The following is a 19,157-nucleotide window of genomic DNA, read 5'->3' as shown; positions in this document are numbered from 1 at the left end:
GCCCTCCCCCTGGCGCTTCCTTCCTCCCTGCTGCTGTAACCACCCTTGGCCTCCCTCAAACCCTGGCGCGCCGTGGTCCCTGCCACTGCCCTGTCGCAGTCCCGCCAGGGCTGCCACTTCTCTTCCCCTGGGCGGCAGGGGAAGCAGTACTTCCGGGAGGTGGGGGCTGGAGGTGGGCGTCCCAGGAAACTCTGAGGACCACTAGCTTCTGCCGCAGGGTTTCGGTTCCGGGGGGGTCCCCGGCAGGGTGAGGAGCCCTTGAGCTCAGAGCCCAGCTCCCGTGTAGGTGCTGGCCCATGGTGGCGGCCTCCTTGTCCTGCGTGCGTGCTCTCACACCCTTCCTGGAAACCTCCTGCCCTGTCCACTCTAGCCCCAAGGTCCCCGCCCCTCCCCTCTGCAGGTTCCTGCAGGGCCCTGGCGAGGGCAGCCCAGTCCTGCTCAGACCCTGCCTTGTTTGGTCCTGCAAATCCAGCACTTTCTGGGGAGCTTTGAGTTCCCTCTTCAAGAACCAGGGGTTCCCTGGCTGTCTAGGAGGGCTGGAGGCTCCTCCGGTCCAGCTGCAGTGGGCTGGCATTTCCTGTCACCTCCTCTGCTTCCCTGCCTGCCAGGCAGAGGCCGGAAGAGGGTTGGTGGGGGTTCCCTGGGTTTCCTGAGGTGGTGGGTGCAGGGGCAGGAGGGTCTGGGTGTTGTTGGGCATTCCAAGGGGCCTGGGCAGCTTGTGAACTCTGGGTGGTGGAGAAACCTCTTCCCTCTTCGGGGGAGCCTGGGCTGCAAGGTCCAGGCCTGCTTGGGGGGTGGCCAGCTTCTGCAGGCATGCAGCTGCCGGGGACGCCTGGCCCCAGGAGTGCCCCTGCTGGTGTCAGGTAGCAGGTATGGTGAGAACACTCATCATTTCAGTTTTTCTAAATGTCACTTTAGCCCCCGTGCCCAGCCCTGCGCCCAGACCTGTGCTGGCTGCCATGTGTGGGGGCATCCCATCTCCGTGCCAAGTTTCGTGTCTGCCTCTAGACATTAGCATCTTAGAGTCAGTTTTGTACCGAAGGAGGCATCTCCCTGCTGCCTGTCCCATGCAGCCCTCCAGGACTGCAGTGAGGCTGGCCTGTGAGGGCCCTTTCCTCAAATGGGGCCGGGGCCAAGGCCCTGTGACCAGGGCTCGTTTTCCCCTCTCTGTCCAGCCCTGCAGATTGCTGTGAGCTCCCTGGCCTTGGCTCTTTCCCTGGGTCTCAAGTCACCCGGTTGCTGGAAGTCCTAGAGGGGGCTGGGTGGGTGAGGGGTGTGAGGTTCTGGGGTTGTGGGCCCTCTGGGCATCACAGGTTCTGAGGTTTCAAGATTCTGTGATTTGGCTAGCACCTGTCCTCTGAGGCCCCTCTGCCACCCCTTGCGAGGAGGCTGTGTGTCCCCCTGGGTCTGAGGGTGGAGGCCAGTTTAGCCCAGCCCCTGCCTCTCTGGCTTGCAGAGGAGCTGCACCGGGTGAGCTGAACGTGCAGGCGGCTGCTGGGGCCAGGCCCTGGAGTCCAGAGTGTGACTTTTTCAGAATAAGGCCTTATCTTGGCCACAGCTTATCAGGGGTGGGGACAGATAAATGGCCCGGAAAAGGCAGAGCCTGCACACACGTGGAGTGCGGGCGGCAGGCGGGCCAGCAGGACTTCTCTGCACGCAGAGGAAGTTTAGGCATTTTTTGCCCAGTCTCTTCCTGGCCAGAAAGTATCTCTCTGAAAGGCTCCAGAAAACACACCCAGCCTATTGTCACCATGCTCCGAGAAGGTGTCTGCAGTGGACATTTTGTGTAAACAGGAAGGCCTGGAGCGGGGGACTCAGGACGTGGGGGTATGCCAGCTGGGTACCCCTTTGCACTCAGGAGCCCTGGGGCTCACCGTCACCCTGGCTGTGGCCTGATGGATACTCAACCCTGCTGGTGGGCAGGGGTGGGAGGACATGCCTAGGAGAATTCTGCACCGGGAACCAGCTTCTGTGGCTGGAGGCTGGGGGCTCCTGTCCCTGTTGTCTCTCCTTCCTCCCAGGGACCCTCCCTATACCCTGCCTGGCCAGTTTTCTCCTTTGTCTGGTTGGTGGACCCTCCTCAGTGGTTTCAAACTTGGGCCAGACGTGGGCAGTGGTGGGGGACCAGGGGAGCATAGGGGTACATCTGTAGCCAGCAGCCAAATGGGCTCCCTCCTTTCCTTCCCTCCCTCCTGCCATCCGGCCAAAGCAGTCTCCCACCTCTCCCTCCTCCTTCCTGCCAGGCAGAGCAAGCAAGCTGACGGCCAGCCTGGGAGGCCCAGCAGTGCTGTCCCAGCCGGCCCAGCTGAAACCCAAGCTACCTCCAGTGGCTCGCGTGGCTGCAGGTGTCTGATCTGGAGTTTGAGGCTGAGTGGTCCCCTCCTCCTCCAACTTGCCTTGGTATCTGGGGACAGCTGGCTGAAGAAGGCCGCCCCTGGAGTGGTGTGGCAGCTGACCAGAACCCCTAGTCTCTTCTTCGCTTCTGCCCAGCTCTCCTATTGCTACCTGGAGCAGAGGGTAGGGGTGGAAAAGCTGGGATAATCTGGGAGGGACCTTTCAGAGGCCAGGAGGAAAGTGGACAGCTTTCCTGGGGGTGGCTAGGACCCAGGGCTGGACCACTCCAGATTGTACCCACAGGGCCTGTCTCTGCCAGAGACGGCTACAGGGCCCGCTGGTGCAAGGCTGACTGTGAGCTCCTTTCCATTCAGCCTCCTCATGGTCAGTGGGTGCATCTCGAGATTGTGCTGCAATGGGGCCCACCTGGCCTAGGGGCAGCCTGCAGAGTCGGGGCCTGTCTGCATTTCACAGTTGAGGGAACTGAGGTCTGGAGAGGGCAGAGCTGGCTCAGGTGTCCTCATGGGACATTGGAAGGTCAGGGGAGAAGAGGCTGTGATGGGGGCCAGCCTGGTGCATCCCACATGTCCCAGCAATTCCCTGATGGAATGACAGTGGTCACTTAGCCCAGGGCCAGCTACAGTTTGCAGAAAAGTGTGCCGTTGGGCAGTTCTTGTCCCGTGCTGTCTCTGAGGCTCAGTTTACTTGTCACAGGTGGATGGTGGTGGCTTCTCCAACAGGGTCTCAAGAGTTCAGTGACATAAAGCATGGGAGGGCATTTCAATCCCAGGAGTCACCTGAGTATGTGTGGCCCCCTTGGTCACACGCTCCTGCCTGCCTTCTGTCACCAGGCCCTGCTTACCCTTCCTGGCCTTCTCTGGGGATGGTCCCTGCACATGGAGGGAGACCTTGGGCTAGGAGTAGTTGGCCCTCCCTGGGGTTCAGCGTCCAGGGGCTTTAATGGCTACTAGGGATGGTCTGTGGTACTCCTAATGGCCAGAAGGTGCTGCTGCCATCTGGTTTCAGAATTCCTTACTTTGGCATTGGCCAAATGCCAATGTCTCTACAAGAAATTGGCATTCCTTACTTTTATGGTCAACAAAATGGTTTGTTCTGGATTTTGTGAATGGCAGAGGTTTCCCACAGGTCAGAGGGGGTCTATTTGCTGATGGAGTCTATTCCTTGAGTTGGGCAGGGTGCTCTTGGCAGGCAGGCTGACCCTCCCCACGGAGCCTGGTCTCAGAGTTCCTGGCCAACGCAGGGACCAGGCCCCTCCCTGTGCCCTTCTCCCTGGGAGGCAATGGGGATAAAGTGCCCATGTGGTTGGGGGGCAGCTGTGGGGGGAGCCTCCTCTAGGAAAGGATCGGTCCTGCAGACAGGGCCTCTGTGCTCCTGGGTGGGGTGGCACAGAGGCTGGGGTCACCCTGAGCTGGCTGGCCACCCAGTACCACTTTGAATGGTTCAGAAGACTGGGTGTGAGAGAAGGGTTTGGCTGGAGTTGGGTCTGGTGTGAGTGCTGAGTCTGCAGTGGGGACAGTGTGCCAAGGCTGGTGACAGTCCCAGAGACTGCTTAGGGCTTCTTGATGGGCACACTCAGGGACATGGACACTGCCCTGAGGCTGAGAATGTCTTGGGCAGCAGCAGCCTGGCTGGGGTTCTGTCTTGGCAGCTCCTGTGCACCCATGCTTCTGGGGGACTGGTCAGAAGTGTGCGTGATCCCAGGATGGCCAGCAGAAGGGCCTGGGACTCTTCTGCAGTTGGCTAGGCTGGGCCCAGAATGGGAGTCTGCCTTGCCCAGAGCACCCAGCCTGCTGGAGGATTGGGTGGGGAGCCGCCTCCCGGGGGTGGTGTGCTGTGGGGTTTCGCTGCCTTGTGTGGGCTCCTCCAGGTCTTTTGGATGGCCTGCCAGGCCTGTGGGCAGTGGATTCCCCCTGGGAGCCCCCGGAGCTGGGCGGGGTAGGGAGGCTTAATTAAGTGCTTGATCAGAGCTTTGAAATCCTGCATGAAAGGCTAGCATGTGGGAGGTCCCAACCTTGCCCACTGCATGGGCTGCCGGGCACATGCCTGGCACATGTCAGACCCTCTACAAGACTGTCGCAAAGTTCCCCACCCACATGGGAAATGCTGGCTGCCCCCTTTTCATCAGGTCCCGTTGTGCCTCTGGGGACCAAAAAGAGCCAAACAGCCTCCAGATGATGGAGTCCTGGGTGGCTAAGGTCCTGGTGTCAGGGCCTCCACCGCTGTGGTCCCTGAGGGGCTCAGGAGGTGTGGCCCAGCAGGCATGGCTCAGCCTGAGTATCTGTCTTGGTTGTGCACTGCACCTGTGAGAACTCGGGACCTTGCTTCCTCTACCTGTGAGATGGGGCGTCCCTCCTACCTCTACACACCAGTGCACCGGGACAGACTGGATGCTGGTGTTGGTGGCACCTTTACTCCCACACCTGCACCGTGGTCACCTGGACCTCATGTAGAGGGAAGCACACTGGCTCTCCTGCCCCTGGGCTTCTCCCTCTGCCTCCGGGTGGCAAGCCTGGGCTGCAGAGACTGGAGCGGCCCGGTCCTCGTGCTCTGCCTACCCCTGCCTTGGGCCAGAGCCTAGGCAAGGAGCTCCGGGCACCCCAGCCCGGCCCCACAGGCCCCCACCGCCGTGGGCTCTTCCAGGGTCTGTGTGGGCCCTGGTGGGGGGCAATGGGTGTGGCCTCAGAGCCGCTCTGACCTGCCCCCTGCGGATTCTTGCCTTGCAGACTTCTCCAGCCAGGTGAGCTCCTCGTCACTCAGCTCCCCGGCCAGCCGAGGCGCCATGGCGGCCCCCTCGCTGCACCCCTCCCTGGGGCCAGGCATCGGCTCCTCGCTGGGCTCCCCTGGGCAGCTGCACTCGCCCATCAGCACCCTGAGCTCCCCCATCAACGGCATGGGCCCGCCCTTCTCGGTCATCAGCTCCCCCATGGGCCCCCACTCCATGTCTGTGCCTACCACGCCCACCCTGGGCTTCGGCACCGGCAGCCCCCAGGTGAGTGTGGGGCTGGGCCTGGGGGGCGTGGGCTGGGCAGGGGCTCCCCCAGCAGGGTGTCGGCATCACTGGTGGGCTGTGGGGGAGGGGCTGTCCTTTCCATCCACAGACCCAGCCTCAGTGGTGACTCTCTGGTTGGCCTGGGCCTGGCCCCCTGGATGCTGCCAGCTGGGCTTCTTAGTGGCTCTGCCTCCTCAGGGTCAGATCCTGGGTCCTTCTCTCCTGGACTTTCTGCTCACACCCTGGCCGGTGGTCTCTCCCTGGGCCTGCAGGGGAGGTGGGTCCAGGCTCAGTGTAGGGATGAAGAAAGTCAGTGCTCAGTGGCCTGGTGGCTGGTTGGTGCTAGTCACTGCAGAGTTGGTGATCTCTCTACAGTTGGGGTCTGCTCAGACGCTCTTCCAGCACTGGCTGGGTTTTGGGTTGTTTGAGGGTTAGGAAGTGCTCTTGCCTGGTAGGGCCCAACACGGACAGGTCTTGCTGTTGGCACCGTGGGGCCTGGTCCAGCCTTTTCTCCCTCAAGGCCCCGGGGGGCCTCTCGGATCCCCTGCTGGACTCCTTGCCCGGGCTGTGTGACTCCTGGTGATTTCCCTCTGGATACCCACCCTTGAAGCAGGCTTCCCTCTGGTGGACCCATCTCTTCTTCCTAGGAGAGGCTGGGGACATGCATTCCTGCTCCGAGTCTCTGTTGGGTCCAGTCTCCTGTCTCCAACAGCTGGCCCTAGAGGAGCCTGGCTGCCTCCCGCATAGGCCCCGCTCCTGGCCTAGGAGGCCTGGGGTGTGCTTTGTGTGTGGCTAGCCCACTGCCCATCCAGCTGAGCCCTCTTGCCCTAGAGACTTTTGCAGTGCTCTTAGGCCAACCCAGCCAGGTACCTTTGCCCCTGGGGGATGGGTGGAGAAGAGTGGGATCTCTGTCCATGAACATGCTGCTGTCTGACCCTCTCATGGCACCTGACCTTCCGGATGCAGGCGGAGGCCCGAGGTGCTGGCCCAGGGAGGCCTGGCTGCCTCCCGTGTCTGGCTATGTCATTTTGGTGTGGCTGCCCCACACCCTCCTTGCTGGTTGCCTGATGCTCTGCAGCAAGAGAGCAGGTGAAGACTTGGCCTCCATTGTCCCCTGGTTTCAGTGGCTGACACCTGCTGGCTCAGAGACCCACGAGATTTCTCACTGGGTTCCCAGGCCTGCTGCCTGCCCTGGACACCCCTGGGCTCTTGCACAGCAGGTGGCTGGGTTCTGAGTCTCCTTGTGTGGCAGAGCCCAAGGCTGTTAGTGCTTCTGGGAAGAGGACAGGAATGCGGGTGGCGGGGGCGGGGCGGGGGTGTCTTAGGGTTTTCTGGGCCACATCTCTCCTGTTTTCTCTGGTGGGTAGTAGGTCCTGGTTAAAGCCAGGTTCCTGTGAGCCAGTGGCCAGGCCCCCGAGGCTGCCTGGGGGGAAGCTGGGGAACAGATCCAGTGTGCCCCCAACATTTGCCCTGCTTCTGAATAACTGTCCATCTCTCTGAGGGTCACTCTGCCAGGCCCACACAGTGGCTACTCTGAGCCTGAGCTTGGCCTCTGACCACCTCCCCTGGCGGGTCTTTGGCCGCCCTGGACACATAACCCTGTGCTCATCAGTAGTCTGTCTTGGGAACCTGCAGTTCCTTGTGTTTCTGGAAGTTTGGGGGGCCATGCCCCCACCTCCACCCACAAAACTACAACTGCAGAGTCATTTGCCAGAGTCCCGGGGATTCTGCCATGTTGGGGAGGACCTGCCTCCTGCCCAGCTCTGCCTGCTCCAGGCAGTGGCTGGGAAGGGCTGTCCGCATCACTGGGCCAGGTCAAGCCCTCCAGCTCACGGGAAGGGAGCCTGCTGGTAGGGCCAGGTCTGTCTCTCTTGGTCTGGGGGCTCCATCAAGGAAGGACCCAGGGCATGTAACCCAGAGTTGTCCCAGCGCCTGTGTGGTCACGCCTGACTCCCTGGGGCTGCCTTGAGGCCTGGGCTGAGTGCATGGGGGCAGCTTCCTGCAGGGAGCCTCTCCTTGGGCCTGAGGGCTGTGGCGTCCTCAGGAGGCAGCCTGCCCAGGGGGCCAGTGGGTTTCAGCACCAAGGGAGCAAGGCCTGGAGGGAACACCGAGAGGCTGAGGGCAGGTGGAGGCTCAGGTCTGCTCCTGGGGCGGGGAGGCTTCCTGGAGCTGGGGCTGGAGGGCGGCTTGGTGCTGTGGAGTAGAGAGGCAGCAGAGATGGGCAGGGCCGGGCGGGGCATTGACGAGGCAGGAACTGAAATAAATACCAAGGATATGAAAGGGGAAATGGGGTAGCCTCGCCCTGGCCGCACGTGGGGCACAGGCTCCAGCCAAGGGCCTTGCTGTCCTGGGGCTCTTGGGAGACCGACTGTAAGTGCCAAAATACTCATAGGGGGGCTGCTTGGGCTCCCACGGGGAAGGGGCTGCCCTGTGCTTGGTTCTGGGGTCTTTGAGCCTTGGGAAGGGCAGGAAGACCATCCAGCCTTGCCGAGGCTACCATGCTGGCCACTGGAAGAGCCCACAGGAGCTGTGTGGGCCCCAGGGCCTCAGTGAGGATGAGTGCCCCCAGCTGGCCTTTGCCCTGCTCAGACATTGGGTTTTCCCAGAGCCTCTGGATTCACTGAAGCTGGACAGGTCAGGTCAGGTCAGGAAAGCCCTCACAGTCACGGGGGAGCTGGCATGGTGTGGCACTGCCCTGGAGTGTGGCTCCCTGCTCCCTGCTGTCCCGTCCCCCTCACTGCTCTGGCCCTGCCTCAGTTTACCAGCCCCCCAGCCTGCACGTAGGGGTCAGGGGACAGACCAGGTGAACCCCAGCATGGTTTTGCCCTGCCGAACAGGTCTGCCCCATGTCACGTCCTGGGCTCCCACAGCTGGGAAGGTCTCCCCTCGGATGGGGCACGAGGCATCCATGCCTGTAGCTCTGAACTGCCTCTGCCCCTGGCCAGACAGTCCTCCTGTCTCCACCCCATAGGCCACCTGGCCTTGGCCTCAGACACCACTTTCCCTCCTGGAGGCCAAGTGCCAGCTGTAGCAGTTACGGGTCAGACTCTCAAGGTAGTGGTCAGCAGGGTGCCTGCCAAGTGCCCACTCTGCTTGGCACCTTGCCTGTCCTCTTCCTGTCACCGTTCTGTCAGTCGTGGAAGGAGTCACTATGTGGTCCGGCTGCAGACAGACTCGGGCCCCTGCTCGGTAACTTCCCCTGGCACAGCGGCAGCCTCACAGGCCGGGTAGGGCATTGCCCCTGATGCCCACCTGCTTCCTCAGCCTCAAGGTTTGTGTGTCTCTCCTCTGCCCCTCAGGGGCCAGCGAGCTTCAGGTGGGCAGGGGACCCACAGGGCACTAGTGAGCACTGTTCCTTCGCTTGCCTAGCAGTTCCCCCTCCTCCTGGTTTGTCTCTCCCTCCTTGGCACTTGGGGTCAGGTACTTGGCGACCACCCCCACACCTCTCAGCTGCTGTGTGACCCTGCCCCCACCTCCTGGAGCCTCAGGGTCTTTGGTTAGGAAGAGGGAGGGCATCACAGCCCCGGGCTTCTATGCAGGAGAGGTGGGTGTGGGCAAGGCCCGCCCACCGCCACAGTGAAGGCCCAATGTGTCCCCAGACTGTGGAACCTGTGCACACCGGGCATGTGGGGAGCCAGGCAGGCCTCTCTGCTCTGTGGTGGAGCTGGGGGCTCCCTGTCCTCGCCATGGCACCCATGTCCTGATGCCTACCCCTGCTGTACCCAGTGCGTGGAGGCCTCGGGCCTCCCTGAAGCCCATCTGAGCCCCCGGGAGTGCAGCACCCTCACGGGGCCTCCCTGCCCGCCTAGGCAGCTCTGGGAGGGACGCAGAGCCACTGGGATGGGAGCATGCCCCTGGGCACTGAGGCCCTGCCACCGGAGGCTAGGGTGCTTGCTTTGGGCACAAACTCTTCCTGCCTCATGAGAAAGGGGACGGGGCTTGGGGGCTGTGAGGAAGGAAGGAGGTGTGGTCCCTGCGTGCAGGGGTGGCCGGGGCTACGTGAGTGCAGTGTGGAGTCTGGAGGCGGCTGCAGACATTTTCTGCCCTGTCAGGGTTTTGCAGAAGTGGGGGTGCCTGGCGGGGGGGCCCTGTGCCCTGGCGGACGGCCTGGCTGGCGGGAAGCGCCTGGGCCTGCACCGGCTGCAGAGCTGGGCTGGAGGCAGCAGAACCCAAAGTGCTGTGTCACTGCAGGCTGCAGCTGTTGCCAGGGTGACGGTGAGTTTCCCATGCCTGCCCTGGCACAGGGGGTGCGGCCCAGGGGTGTGCAGAGCCTGAGCTGTCCCTGCCACCTGGGGGCTCTGCTGGCTTCCTGTCCCCCCTGGTGGCCACACTGCCAATGGAGTGCAGGGGCCTGTGTGCAGGGGCCTGTGTGTCCCTGGGGAGCCCAGCCTCCTCCTTCCCTGTGACTGGGCCTGTGTCCTTGGCTGTGTGCTGGGGCCCAGAGCGCCTGCCAATGGAGTGTCCAGTGAGCACCTAGCAGGTGGGTGGCAGGCAGGGGTGTGAGCAGGACCTCCTGTGCAGGGCTGGCCTCATGGCGCCCAGGTTATGAGGGGTCTTCACACCTCCAGCTCCTCCCTCCTGAAGCCTGGGTCTGCTGCCGGGGAGCCCTGAGTCCGGGCAGCGGTCTGCTGGGCTCCAGCTAGACACTGCTTTCCTGAGGGCAGTGGCCCTGCTGCCTCTTCGCCGTGTGGCCTGGGGGCTCTCTGGGAGGTGGGGTGTGGCCACACCTTCCTTGCCTCAGCTGTCAGAGGGCCCTGGGCATGCTGTCATCAGCCTTCTCAGGGCTGACCTGCTCCTGTGCCCCCAGCTCAACTCGCCCATGAACCCCGTCAGCAGCAGTGAGGACATCAAGCCCCCGCTGGGCCTCAATGGCGTCCTCAAGGTCCCCGCCCACCCCTCAGGAAACATGGCGTCTTTCACCAAGCACATCTGTGCCATCTGTGGGGACCGCTCCTCAGGTAGGGCTGCCCGGGGCGGGGAGGAGTGGGCTGGCGATCTGGGGCTGCACCTGGAGGCCCACCTTGGGGCGCAGTAAGCCGGTGAGGAGAGCAGGCTGGCAGGGCAGTTGGGGGACTTGCTGACGGCAAGGGTTGATGGGGCCGACCTCCTGGGCCCAGGGCTTCTGCATTATTCCGTGGAACCCTGGTGGCCCCCCTCCAGGGCACAGTAACTCAGGCACAGAGGAGCCACCGGGGGACTCTGGTCCCTGGGGGGCCAGGATTTATAACCCCGCAAGGCTGAACGGTCCTCAGAGCAGGAGCCCAAGGCAGGGCCCACACTAAGCCCAGGCTGGGGTCAGGAGACCAGGAGGGCCCTCTTGTTTGGGAAGGGGGTTCCCACCCAGGGGCAGCCTCTCAGCAGCACTGCCCCCGCAGGCAAGCACTACGGGGTGTACAGCTGTGAGGGCTGCAAGGGCTTCTTCAAGAGGACAGTGCGCAAGGACTTGACCTACACCTGCCGTGACAACAAGGACTGCCTGATTGACAAGCGGCAGCGGAACCGGTGCCAGTACTGCCGCTACCAGAAGTGCCTGGCCATGGGCATGAAGCGGGAAGGTAGGTGTCATGGTGGGGCAGACCCCTGGCCTCCTGCAGCCCTTCTCTGCTGATCCCTGCGCGGGGGCCTAGGCACTGAGGCCAGCCCTTGACTCCACAGCCTGCCTGATGGTGGTGACCCAGTTGTCCCCTGTGAGGGCATAGCAGGCCAGGGCCCAGCTGTGGGCCGTAGGCCAAGATGGGGTGGAGGCGGCAGTGGGGAAGGAGATGGGGCCTGTGTGGGAAAGCGGGAGGCTTGCGTGTGCCCGGGTGTCTGACAGCAGGGGTGTGGTGTGGTGCAGGAGGCCTGTAGGGTGCTGCTGTTCAGGTTGAAGTGCGGAGGGCACCCTCCAGAGAGCCCCAGAGGGCATCCCGCATCCTCCCGAGGCCGACTCCAGTTCCACCCCTGGTGGGCCTACAGGCCCTCAGAGCAGGACTTTGGGGCTTGTCTTATCGACAAGATGTGTGATGGGGCATATGTAGCAATGCAGGCCATTCCCCGGGGTCACAGCAAAATTGTCCAATTGTCCAGCCAGATCCTTGGCCTTCATATGACCTTGGAGCTGTGCTGCCCTGGCCTCGGGTCTGTGCTGTCCCCTCTTGTCTGCAGCCTGATGGTCCCTTCATGTCAAGCGAGTCGCTGTTAGGGTGCACGTGCCTGTGCACAGGGTGCTCGGAGGTGTGTCCACCGCATCCAGGGCCTGCCCTTATGGAGTTGCAGGTGCTGTCCGGGGTCAGGGTCTGCTGCTCTGTCGCAAGCACCATCCAGGAGCCTCCTCTTGCTTCCTCTGTAGCGGCCGCTCCCAGACCTCACATGTGGCCACTCTCGCCTCCTTCCCACCAGCCCCTGAGGGAGTCCCTGAGGGAGACCAGAATTGGTGTGTCCCATCAGGAGTGTCCCAGGTGGTGCCCACAGGGCTGCAGCCCGTGTCTGGCCTGTCCCTTGAGTGTGTGTATCCTTGGCCTTGAGGCCCTGTGTTCTGCAGGGCTCCCTCCTGGAGGCCATGAGATAGCAGTGCAGTGTGGGCCTGGGGCCTGGGGCCTGGGGCGGGCCTCGACTGCGCCCAGCCGCCAGGGCCAGGCGCTTCTGGCAGGCCGTGCTTCCTGGAGTGCTCTGAGTGGTCCCGTCCGCTCTTTGCTGTTGAGGTTGGGATGCTGAGGCCATGGTCACATGTTGGCCTGGGATCCTGGGCTCTGCTCCATCCCGTTTACCAGTGGGAATGCAGGGGAGTGAGTGCCCCTTGGACACTGCGAGGAGTCAGGGAGGGTCTGGAGGGCAGGTACAGCAAAGTCCCTAAAAAGGACTAAGAGCTGGGTCCCTGTTAGGGGCAGGAGGCGAGGCTGGAATGGGCAGGGGAGGGGTGTGCCCCGGGTGGAGCTGGTTTAGCATCTGACCCCACCCAGCTGTTGCCCTGGTGCCAGCACAGCACTGGCTGTGGGGTATGAGTGTCTATTGAAAGTGACCATCAGACAGCCATGCAGGGCTTCATGGGAAGCTCAGCGTGGACCTGGCCCAGCCTGGGGGCTGGGCATGGCTTAGGTGACACCTGAGGAATGGCAGGTCAGACCTGCATACCCAGCTGAAGGGAGCAGCCTCTGCCAGGCAGAGGCGTCAGCACACCTGGCACGTGGGTGGGACGGCAGTTCTGAGTTCCAGAGCGGGACCAGCATGCATGCTTCTTCTCAAGGCCCCACAGCTGCCCCTCGTGCCTGGTGCTGTCAAGTACCCCTGCCTGGTGCCCCAGAGGCCTGGGGGTGTGGACGGTGCCCGTCCCATCCTAGTGAAATGGTCCAGTCTCAGGGTGGGTGGCCTGGAGCTCTGGGCTCCTACCAGTGATGGGGTTTTGTGCAGGCTTGATGGGTGGGGGTCACTGGGCACCCTGCTGGTGTCCATACACACTCTGCTCACCCCACCTACTCAGTGCCCCAATGCTGTCCATACTTCACAGAAAGAGAAGTAGGGTGCAGAGGCCTGAGAGCCTGGGGAGGTGTCAGAGCTGGCACAGTGCCCATCTGCTTGGTCTGAAGCCCCAGGCCCGGGGGTCATTATTGCCTCCGTTCTGTCTCTGGGCCGATCCTCTGGGCAATGCGCAGCCCTTGAGACCTGATTTACGGGCCATTAGATAAATACCTGGTCCCGTCAAGGGACCACTTCCCCTCTGTCTCCTGCTAGATTTACGAGCTGTGAACGTGTAGAAGAAACCCTCCTACAAAGCGCTCGTGTGCCCCAACACCAGACCTCAGCTGTGTGGGCAATTGGAGGAGGGGCTGGCCCCGTGCCTGAGGGACCCTGCTGCCCAGTGCCTGGCCTGTGCGGGTGGGGCACCTCTTACCTGCCTATATCTGCCTGCATTTAGGTGCTGGGGGGTGGCTTCTGGCCTGGACTGTCCCTGGAGCCCTGAGCTCCTCCTGTGGCTCTCTTGGGCCGACCCAAGAGACTTGGCAGTGGCGGGTGGAGTGTGTGGGCAGCATGGCAGCCCTGGGAAGAGCTGTAGGGCTGGCTTGCCAGCCCAGCTCCCTTGGTCCAGGGCACAGGGGATGTGCGCTGTTGGCTCCAGTCCACTGAGTACCAGGCCTGCTGCAGGTAGTTCTGCTGACTAGCCTGGATGGTTCGGGACCTCACGCCATCCCTCTGCCACGCTCCAGCTGAGAGTGGCCCAGCCAGGTTCGAGGAGCAGCTTGGGGCTGGCTGACCACAGGGAGGGTCTGGCCTCCGTGGGGGGTGGCCCTGCTGCAGGGCAGGTGCCCCCATCCCTCTGGGGGGATGCCGTAGGATGATAGCATCTGCATTGGGCGGCTGCAGGGGCATGTGTGTGCGTGCACTGGCGGGACCTGCTCTGTAGCATTCCCGGCGGGGGGGCAGGCAGTGCCCCCAGGGGCCCTGGGTCCTCGCCAGCCTGTGCCCAGGCCTGCTTACTGGGGCACGTGGTGGCAGGACTGGGGGCCTGCAGATGGGCCTGGCCTGATAGGGGGACCTGGCCGACAGGCCGTGCCCCCCACTCCCCATGCCTCTCCCTGTTTCCTTCCTGCCTCCCTCTGCTTCCTGTGCCCCATCCCCCAGCTCCAGGGGCCTGGGTGTAGAAACAGCAGTGTCTGGCGTGTGTGCAAGTGTGTATGTGTGTGCACGTTGCCCAGGTACAGGTGACCCTGTCCGTTTCCTCCACAGGAAGAGTCCAGCTGGGGTGAGCACTGGCCCTGTTGCCCTCTGGCTTTGTGACACTGGCCTGTGATTTTGCCTCTCCCTGACCAGTGTTCTCGCCTGTACTGTGGGGGCATCTGCGAGGTGCCCCAGGGTTTGTTAGAGTGTGGTGAGGGTAGCTTGGGCTTGGCTGGTGGTGGGATTGGGGCGTTGTGGCCACTGTGCGTGTGCATGTGTGCACGCTGCTCAGTGATTGTGACCCACAGGGTCTCCAGCTGTGTGCAAGGCTGGGTTCCTACAGGGAAGGTCCACCCCCTCTGAGGTGGCGGGAGCCCAACTTGCTGTGCAGCTCCTGCATGATGCCCTATGCCAGTATCTATTGCTCAGCCTTGAGCAAATGTGGTCAGGACAGAGCATCTCTGTGCTGTCGGGCTTTGGCCCTGCCTGGGGCTGACAGGGGACAGAAGGGCCTAGCTACTGGCAGAGCCCCAAACAGAGGAGGCATCAGGGCCTGGGGGTGCTTGTACCCAACACCCCTGCTGTTGAGCTATCTGCCCTCCCAAGACCTGCTGTGGCTGAGGGGCTGCTGCCCCCTGGGTCCTGGGCCAGCGTGTTTCCTCCAGTTGGGAGTCTGCTATGCTGTGGGACAGGCAGCCTGCGCCACAGTCCTCTGGACCACGGGTGGGTGTCTGCCCTCTGTCTTCCTCCTGTCTGCTGCCCGCTGCTCCCCGCCTGCGCTGCGCTCTCTTGGAAGGATAACGAGGCCCTGTATTTACAGACGCCTCCCGCTCGAGGCTCCCCGGCGCCAGCGGAACATAAGTCAAACATGACTGCGCTAAAAGGTGATTGAGCTGGCAAAACATAAATCCCGCTCCTCCTGCCCCCTCCGCTGTCTAGAAATAAAACCATAATATTTATAATGATGCCTCTCTGAGCTGCTGGGGCCCTTCCCGGCTTCAAAGTGCTTCACAAAACATTTGCTAATTAATTCCCAGCCGCCCCCGTGGAGCAGGCAGGTGCCCTGGAGCCCCTCACCCACCCTGCTCCTGGCAACTGGGAATAACCAGCAGCTGGGAGGCCCGTGCTCAGGGCGGCCATCTCCAAGCTCCCCACAACCCAGGACTGTCTGTCCAGGAGAAAACCTCAGAACTGGGCTAACTGGGCTCAGGAGCATGAGGGCAGGAGGCTCTGGGCTGGGCAGGTAGAGCCTGCTCATGGGTCCATCCTGACAGCAGGCTTTGTCATTGTCACTGTGAAGACGAAGAAGCTGAGGCACAGAGAGGTTGGGAACTTGCTTGGGGGCCACACAGCTGTTGGGGTAACACAAGCTTTGAGGTCATGGGGCTGCCTGATTCCCGAACCTGCAGCTTTGAGCTATGAACTCTCTAGAGATGCCAGCCGCACCCCTTTGACTCTCTGAGCCTGGACGTCCCCACCTGGGAAGGTGAGGTGTCTGGGCTGGTTGTGCCTTGGGGCTGTGTGTGGCTCTGAGGCTGGGACTTCTGCCCAGAGCCTGCCGTGGGGCCTGGGGACTCTGTCCGCCTGAGTCTGGCTGCCGCAGCCTGTTCAGGTGTCTGTTCTGGTGGGGGCTGTGGGGCTTCCAGGTGTGGAGGGCTCATCTCTGGGCCCCAGGGCTGTGTCCTCTGTGGCTGGAGGAGTGATCCCTCCTCAGATAGGTGCCTGCCGCATGGAGGGGCCGGGCTGGCCAGCCCTCCCAGTCGGCAGCCAGCTCCACACGTGTGGCTCCCTTCCCCTCCCACCTGCCGTCGGCTTTTCCAGAAGAGCAGGCCTGCACCACGTCAGCTGAGGCCCTGCCTGGCTCCTTGGCCCAGCTGCTGTGTCCTAGGGGTGCTGGGTCAGCCTCCTGTCCCGCGTCCACGTGAGGACAAGGGCCCTTGCTCAGGCCAGATCACTGTGTCCTGGAGAGCTAGCCTTGGGGGCAGCGATGCAGAAGGGTGCCTGGGCTGCCTCTGGGGAGCCAGGAGAGGGGCTTCTGCCAGACCCGCCTGCATGACGAGGCCGGCATGGGAGGTCTACGTGGGGCTGTTGGAGAGCAGGACTGCAGGTCCCTCAGCCGGCACACTGGGGAGCCTTGGTACCCCCAAGAGGAAAGTGGCCTCTGACCACCTGGGTGGGTGGGGGTGCCACAGGCATGAGTGCCCCTCCCGCCCTCCTCCCTCCTGCTGTCTGCGTTTGCTCTGTCCCTGGGCGGCCGGCAAGAGGACCTGGACCAGCGCAGGATCAGGGATCTGGAGGTGGGGAGGTGGCCGGCTTGCTCAGCTGGTGCCTGGGAGGACCTGAGGTGCTGACTGGTGATGGGCCCAGCCTGGGGTCACCATGCGGGCCTGGGACCCAGTGACTGGGAAAGGCCTGGTTCTGTGGCATCAGGTGGGCAGTGAGGGAGTGGGTGCCCCAGCTGGCAGCGGGCGCCGGGGGAGTCGGTGCCCGAGAACTGAAAGGACACACAGAAGTTGGGGGGCGCGGAGAGGCCTTGGCTGCAGTGGGGAGCGCAGGAGCCCAACGGAGGCGGCTCTGGGGACCCCAGCCCCTGTTGCTGTCCCGACTCCTGTGGGTTGCTTTGCCTCTGAGCCTCGCATCCCTCATCTGTGAGGGGTAGTGGACGTGCCCGGGCTCTGGGCTATTGGGTGGAGCCTCAGCTGGGGTCAGCAGGTCCGGGCAGGACAGCAAGGCCTTCTGCACGTCTGAAGGGAACCGCCGGAAGGCACATCCAGACCCCCGCCTGCCCCAGTGGCACCCCTGGTGCTGGACAGGCTGGCAGAGGGGGCAGGATAGGTCCCCAGGTGCCCAGGGTGGGTGGCTGTGGATGGCAATCCCAGGAGGGTGGGGAGGAGGCAGAGCCTCTAGGTCCTTAAGGGCAGCAAGGCTCCTGCCTGAGCCCCTTCACTGGCCTCTTCCTCAGGATGGCTGGAGGCTGGGCCACTGTTGGCTCAGCTGGGCCTGGCAGGACCCTGGGATCTAGATCCTCTCACCTGTGGGCATTGCTGTGGTCTATCTTACTGTGCTGCTCCAGACCCCCAGCTGGGGCTGCTTACCAGGGCGATTGGCGGGCATCAGCATGTGGCTGGCAGGGAGCAGGAGGTCCCAGGCCTCATGGCATGGGGGCAGGGCAGAGCCACGAGTCCCGAGTGTGGCTGGCGGGGCAGGGCCCATGCCCTCCCTCTGCAGAGCCCAGTGTGGGGGCCGTGGGCCTGCCTTCATGCTTGCCCTGGCACAGTGCTGACCCATTTGCCCTGGCATTGGCTCCTGGCCAGTGTGAGCACCGCTGCAGGTCAGGAGCAGGCTCCCCTCTGGCTACGGGCCTTGGCACGGGTCGTTTCCTGCCGGAACTGCCCTCTCTGCTGTATTTCCTCCTTGGATCTCCTTGCCACTTCTTCCAGGAAGCTTCCCAGCCTTCCCCAGGTCCACAGACCACCGTCTCTGATTTGGGGACCTGGGAACAGCCTGCTCTGGGCCTCAGGCAGGCTCCCTGCCGGTGTGCATGGGATGCAGTGAGTTAATGAGAGGTGGGCTTGGGTTTCAGAGCACCCAGCCGAGAGGCCGGGCATGGGGCCAGGCTGTGCACGGCGCGTCTCCCTCACCTTGCCCCGGGCCTGCTGGTGTCATCCGCACACTGGCTCCAAGTTGGCATGGCCCAGCCCTGGCCACGGCAGGTCCTGGGAGCCGCTGGCTGCCCGGGTGAGGCCGGTGACAGCACCTCCCCATTGTAGCTGTGCAGGAGGAGCGGCAGCGGGGCAAGGACCGGAACGAGAACGAGGTGGAGTCAACCAGCAGCGCCAACGAAGACATGCCAGTGGAGAAGATTCTGGAAGCCGAGTTGGCTGTCGAGCCCAAGACGGAGACCTACGTGGAGGCGAACATGGGCCTGAACCCCAGCTCGGTGGGTGTCCGCCTCTGCAGGGCGGCTCGCTGGCCCCTTTCCTGTGGTTACTTGCTTACTGCGCCTGAGCCATGGCCCTCATCCACCTGTGTGGCCTCTGCCCAGCCGGGAGACCCTGTGAGCCCCTCGACCCTTCCCTGTCTCCATCCCCAGTGGGGCTGGGGCCAGGCCAGGAGGCAGCTCTGGCCCTGCAGCCATGTCCTGTGTCCCTAGTCATCTTTGAGGGACCTTGGTCCTGGGTTCACTGTAGGGTTTGGCCTGTCTGGGTCCCTGCTGGAGGGTCCCTGCCCCAATGCCCTCAGAGAAGGCATGGGGAGCTGAGCCCAGGAGAGAGAGTCCAAAGAGATGAGCCCTGAGGCTGGCTCTGCCCGCAGCTGCGTGGCTCTGGGCAAGGGACTTCCCTGAGCCTCCCATCCCCTGTCCACGGGCAGAAGGACACAAGTGCCGTCAAGGGGGCTGGCGGCCAGCAGTCACAGTGATGTGGTTAATGCAGAAGGAGCTCCGTGGTCTCCAGCTGCTGTCCTCATGCTGACTGCCCATAGGAGTGGCCTTGGCATGGCCTTCCCCTGCCTTTCTGGACCCCCCCCCCGCCCCGGTCCCTTTGTCCCTACAGCCACCAGGCCGGGACAGGGAGGCTCTCGGGGCTGTCCCTGCCGTGCCCGGAGCCTTGGTGTCAGACTCTCTAGCCTCTCATTGCTTCCCCTGGCCTCACTTGAAATAGCCTCTCCTGCTCTTTGTCCCTCTCTAGACTGTGGGCACAGCCCTGCCTGTGGCCTGTGCTGAGCCCCAGGGAGGGGACTTCTGTGCCTGTCCTTCCTGGGGCACAGGCACCTGCACCGCTCTGGGCACTGTTGGTCCCCATGAGCTCACACTGGTGGGGGACCCGTTTGTTATGGGATTCCCGAGGAGGTGGCTCACTGTGCCCCTGGTTGGTTGGGTGATGCTGATTGCTGAGTCCAAGTACGAGGCTGGGCGCTTGCCTTGGGCCCGTGGTGGAGCTGGCTCTCACGGGTCCCATGTCGGCCACAGGCGTGGCCAGCATGGTGTCGAGACATCATCTGGATCTCTGTTGGGTTGAGGGCTGGGCCAGAGCCCTGAGGTCAGCTAGAGCCCTCATCCAGGCAGCCCTCCAGGTCACCCTGCCCCTGCTCACACTTCTTTCCCCTTTGTGCTGGCTGTGCCTACTGGTGTCTACTCCCTTCTGCCCGGGGCCTTTGCACTAGCTGCCTGGAACATGGTCCT

General features: G+C 63.1%; 1 protein-coding gene across 2 annotated transcripts in view; it reads left to right on the top strand.

The window, feature by feature from the left end:
- The window catches only part of Rxra (retinoid X receptor alpha), a 93,909-nt gene that overhangs the window by 60,690 nt on the left and 14,062 nt on the right, over positions 1-19,157 (top strand). Inside the window, exons 2-5 of one of the 2 annotated variants that reach the window (XM_076845125.1) lie at positions 5,079-5,344; positions 10,152-10,302; positions 10,720-10,899; positions 17,746-17,915. In XM_076845125.1, the coding sequence (XP_076701240.1) occupies positions 5,079-5,344; positions 10,152-10,302; positions 10,720-10,899; positions 17,746-17,915 (767 nt within the window). The remainder of the gene's footprint in view (positions 1-5,078; positions 5,345-10,151; positions 10,303-10,719; positions 10,900-17,745; positions 17,916-19,157) is intronic. The other variant, XM_076845126.1, reaches the window with a different exon arrangement.

This window comes from Callospermophilus lateralis, chromosome 2, assembly GCF_048772815.1.
Source record: "Callospermophilus lateralis isolate mCalLat2 chromosome 2, mCalLat2.hap1, whole genome shotgun sequence".
Taxonomy (NCBI): Eukaryota; Metazoa; Chordata; class Mammalia; order Rodentia; family Sciuridae; genus Callospermophilus; species Callospermophilus lateralis.
This window is presented reverse-complemented; position numbering and strand designations above follow the sequence as displayed.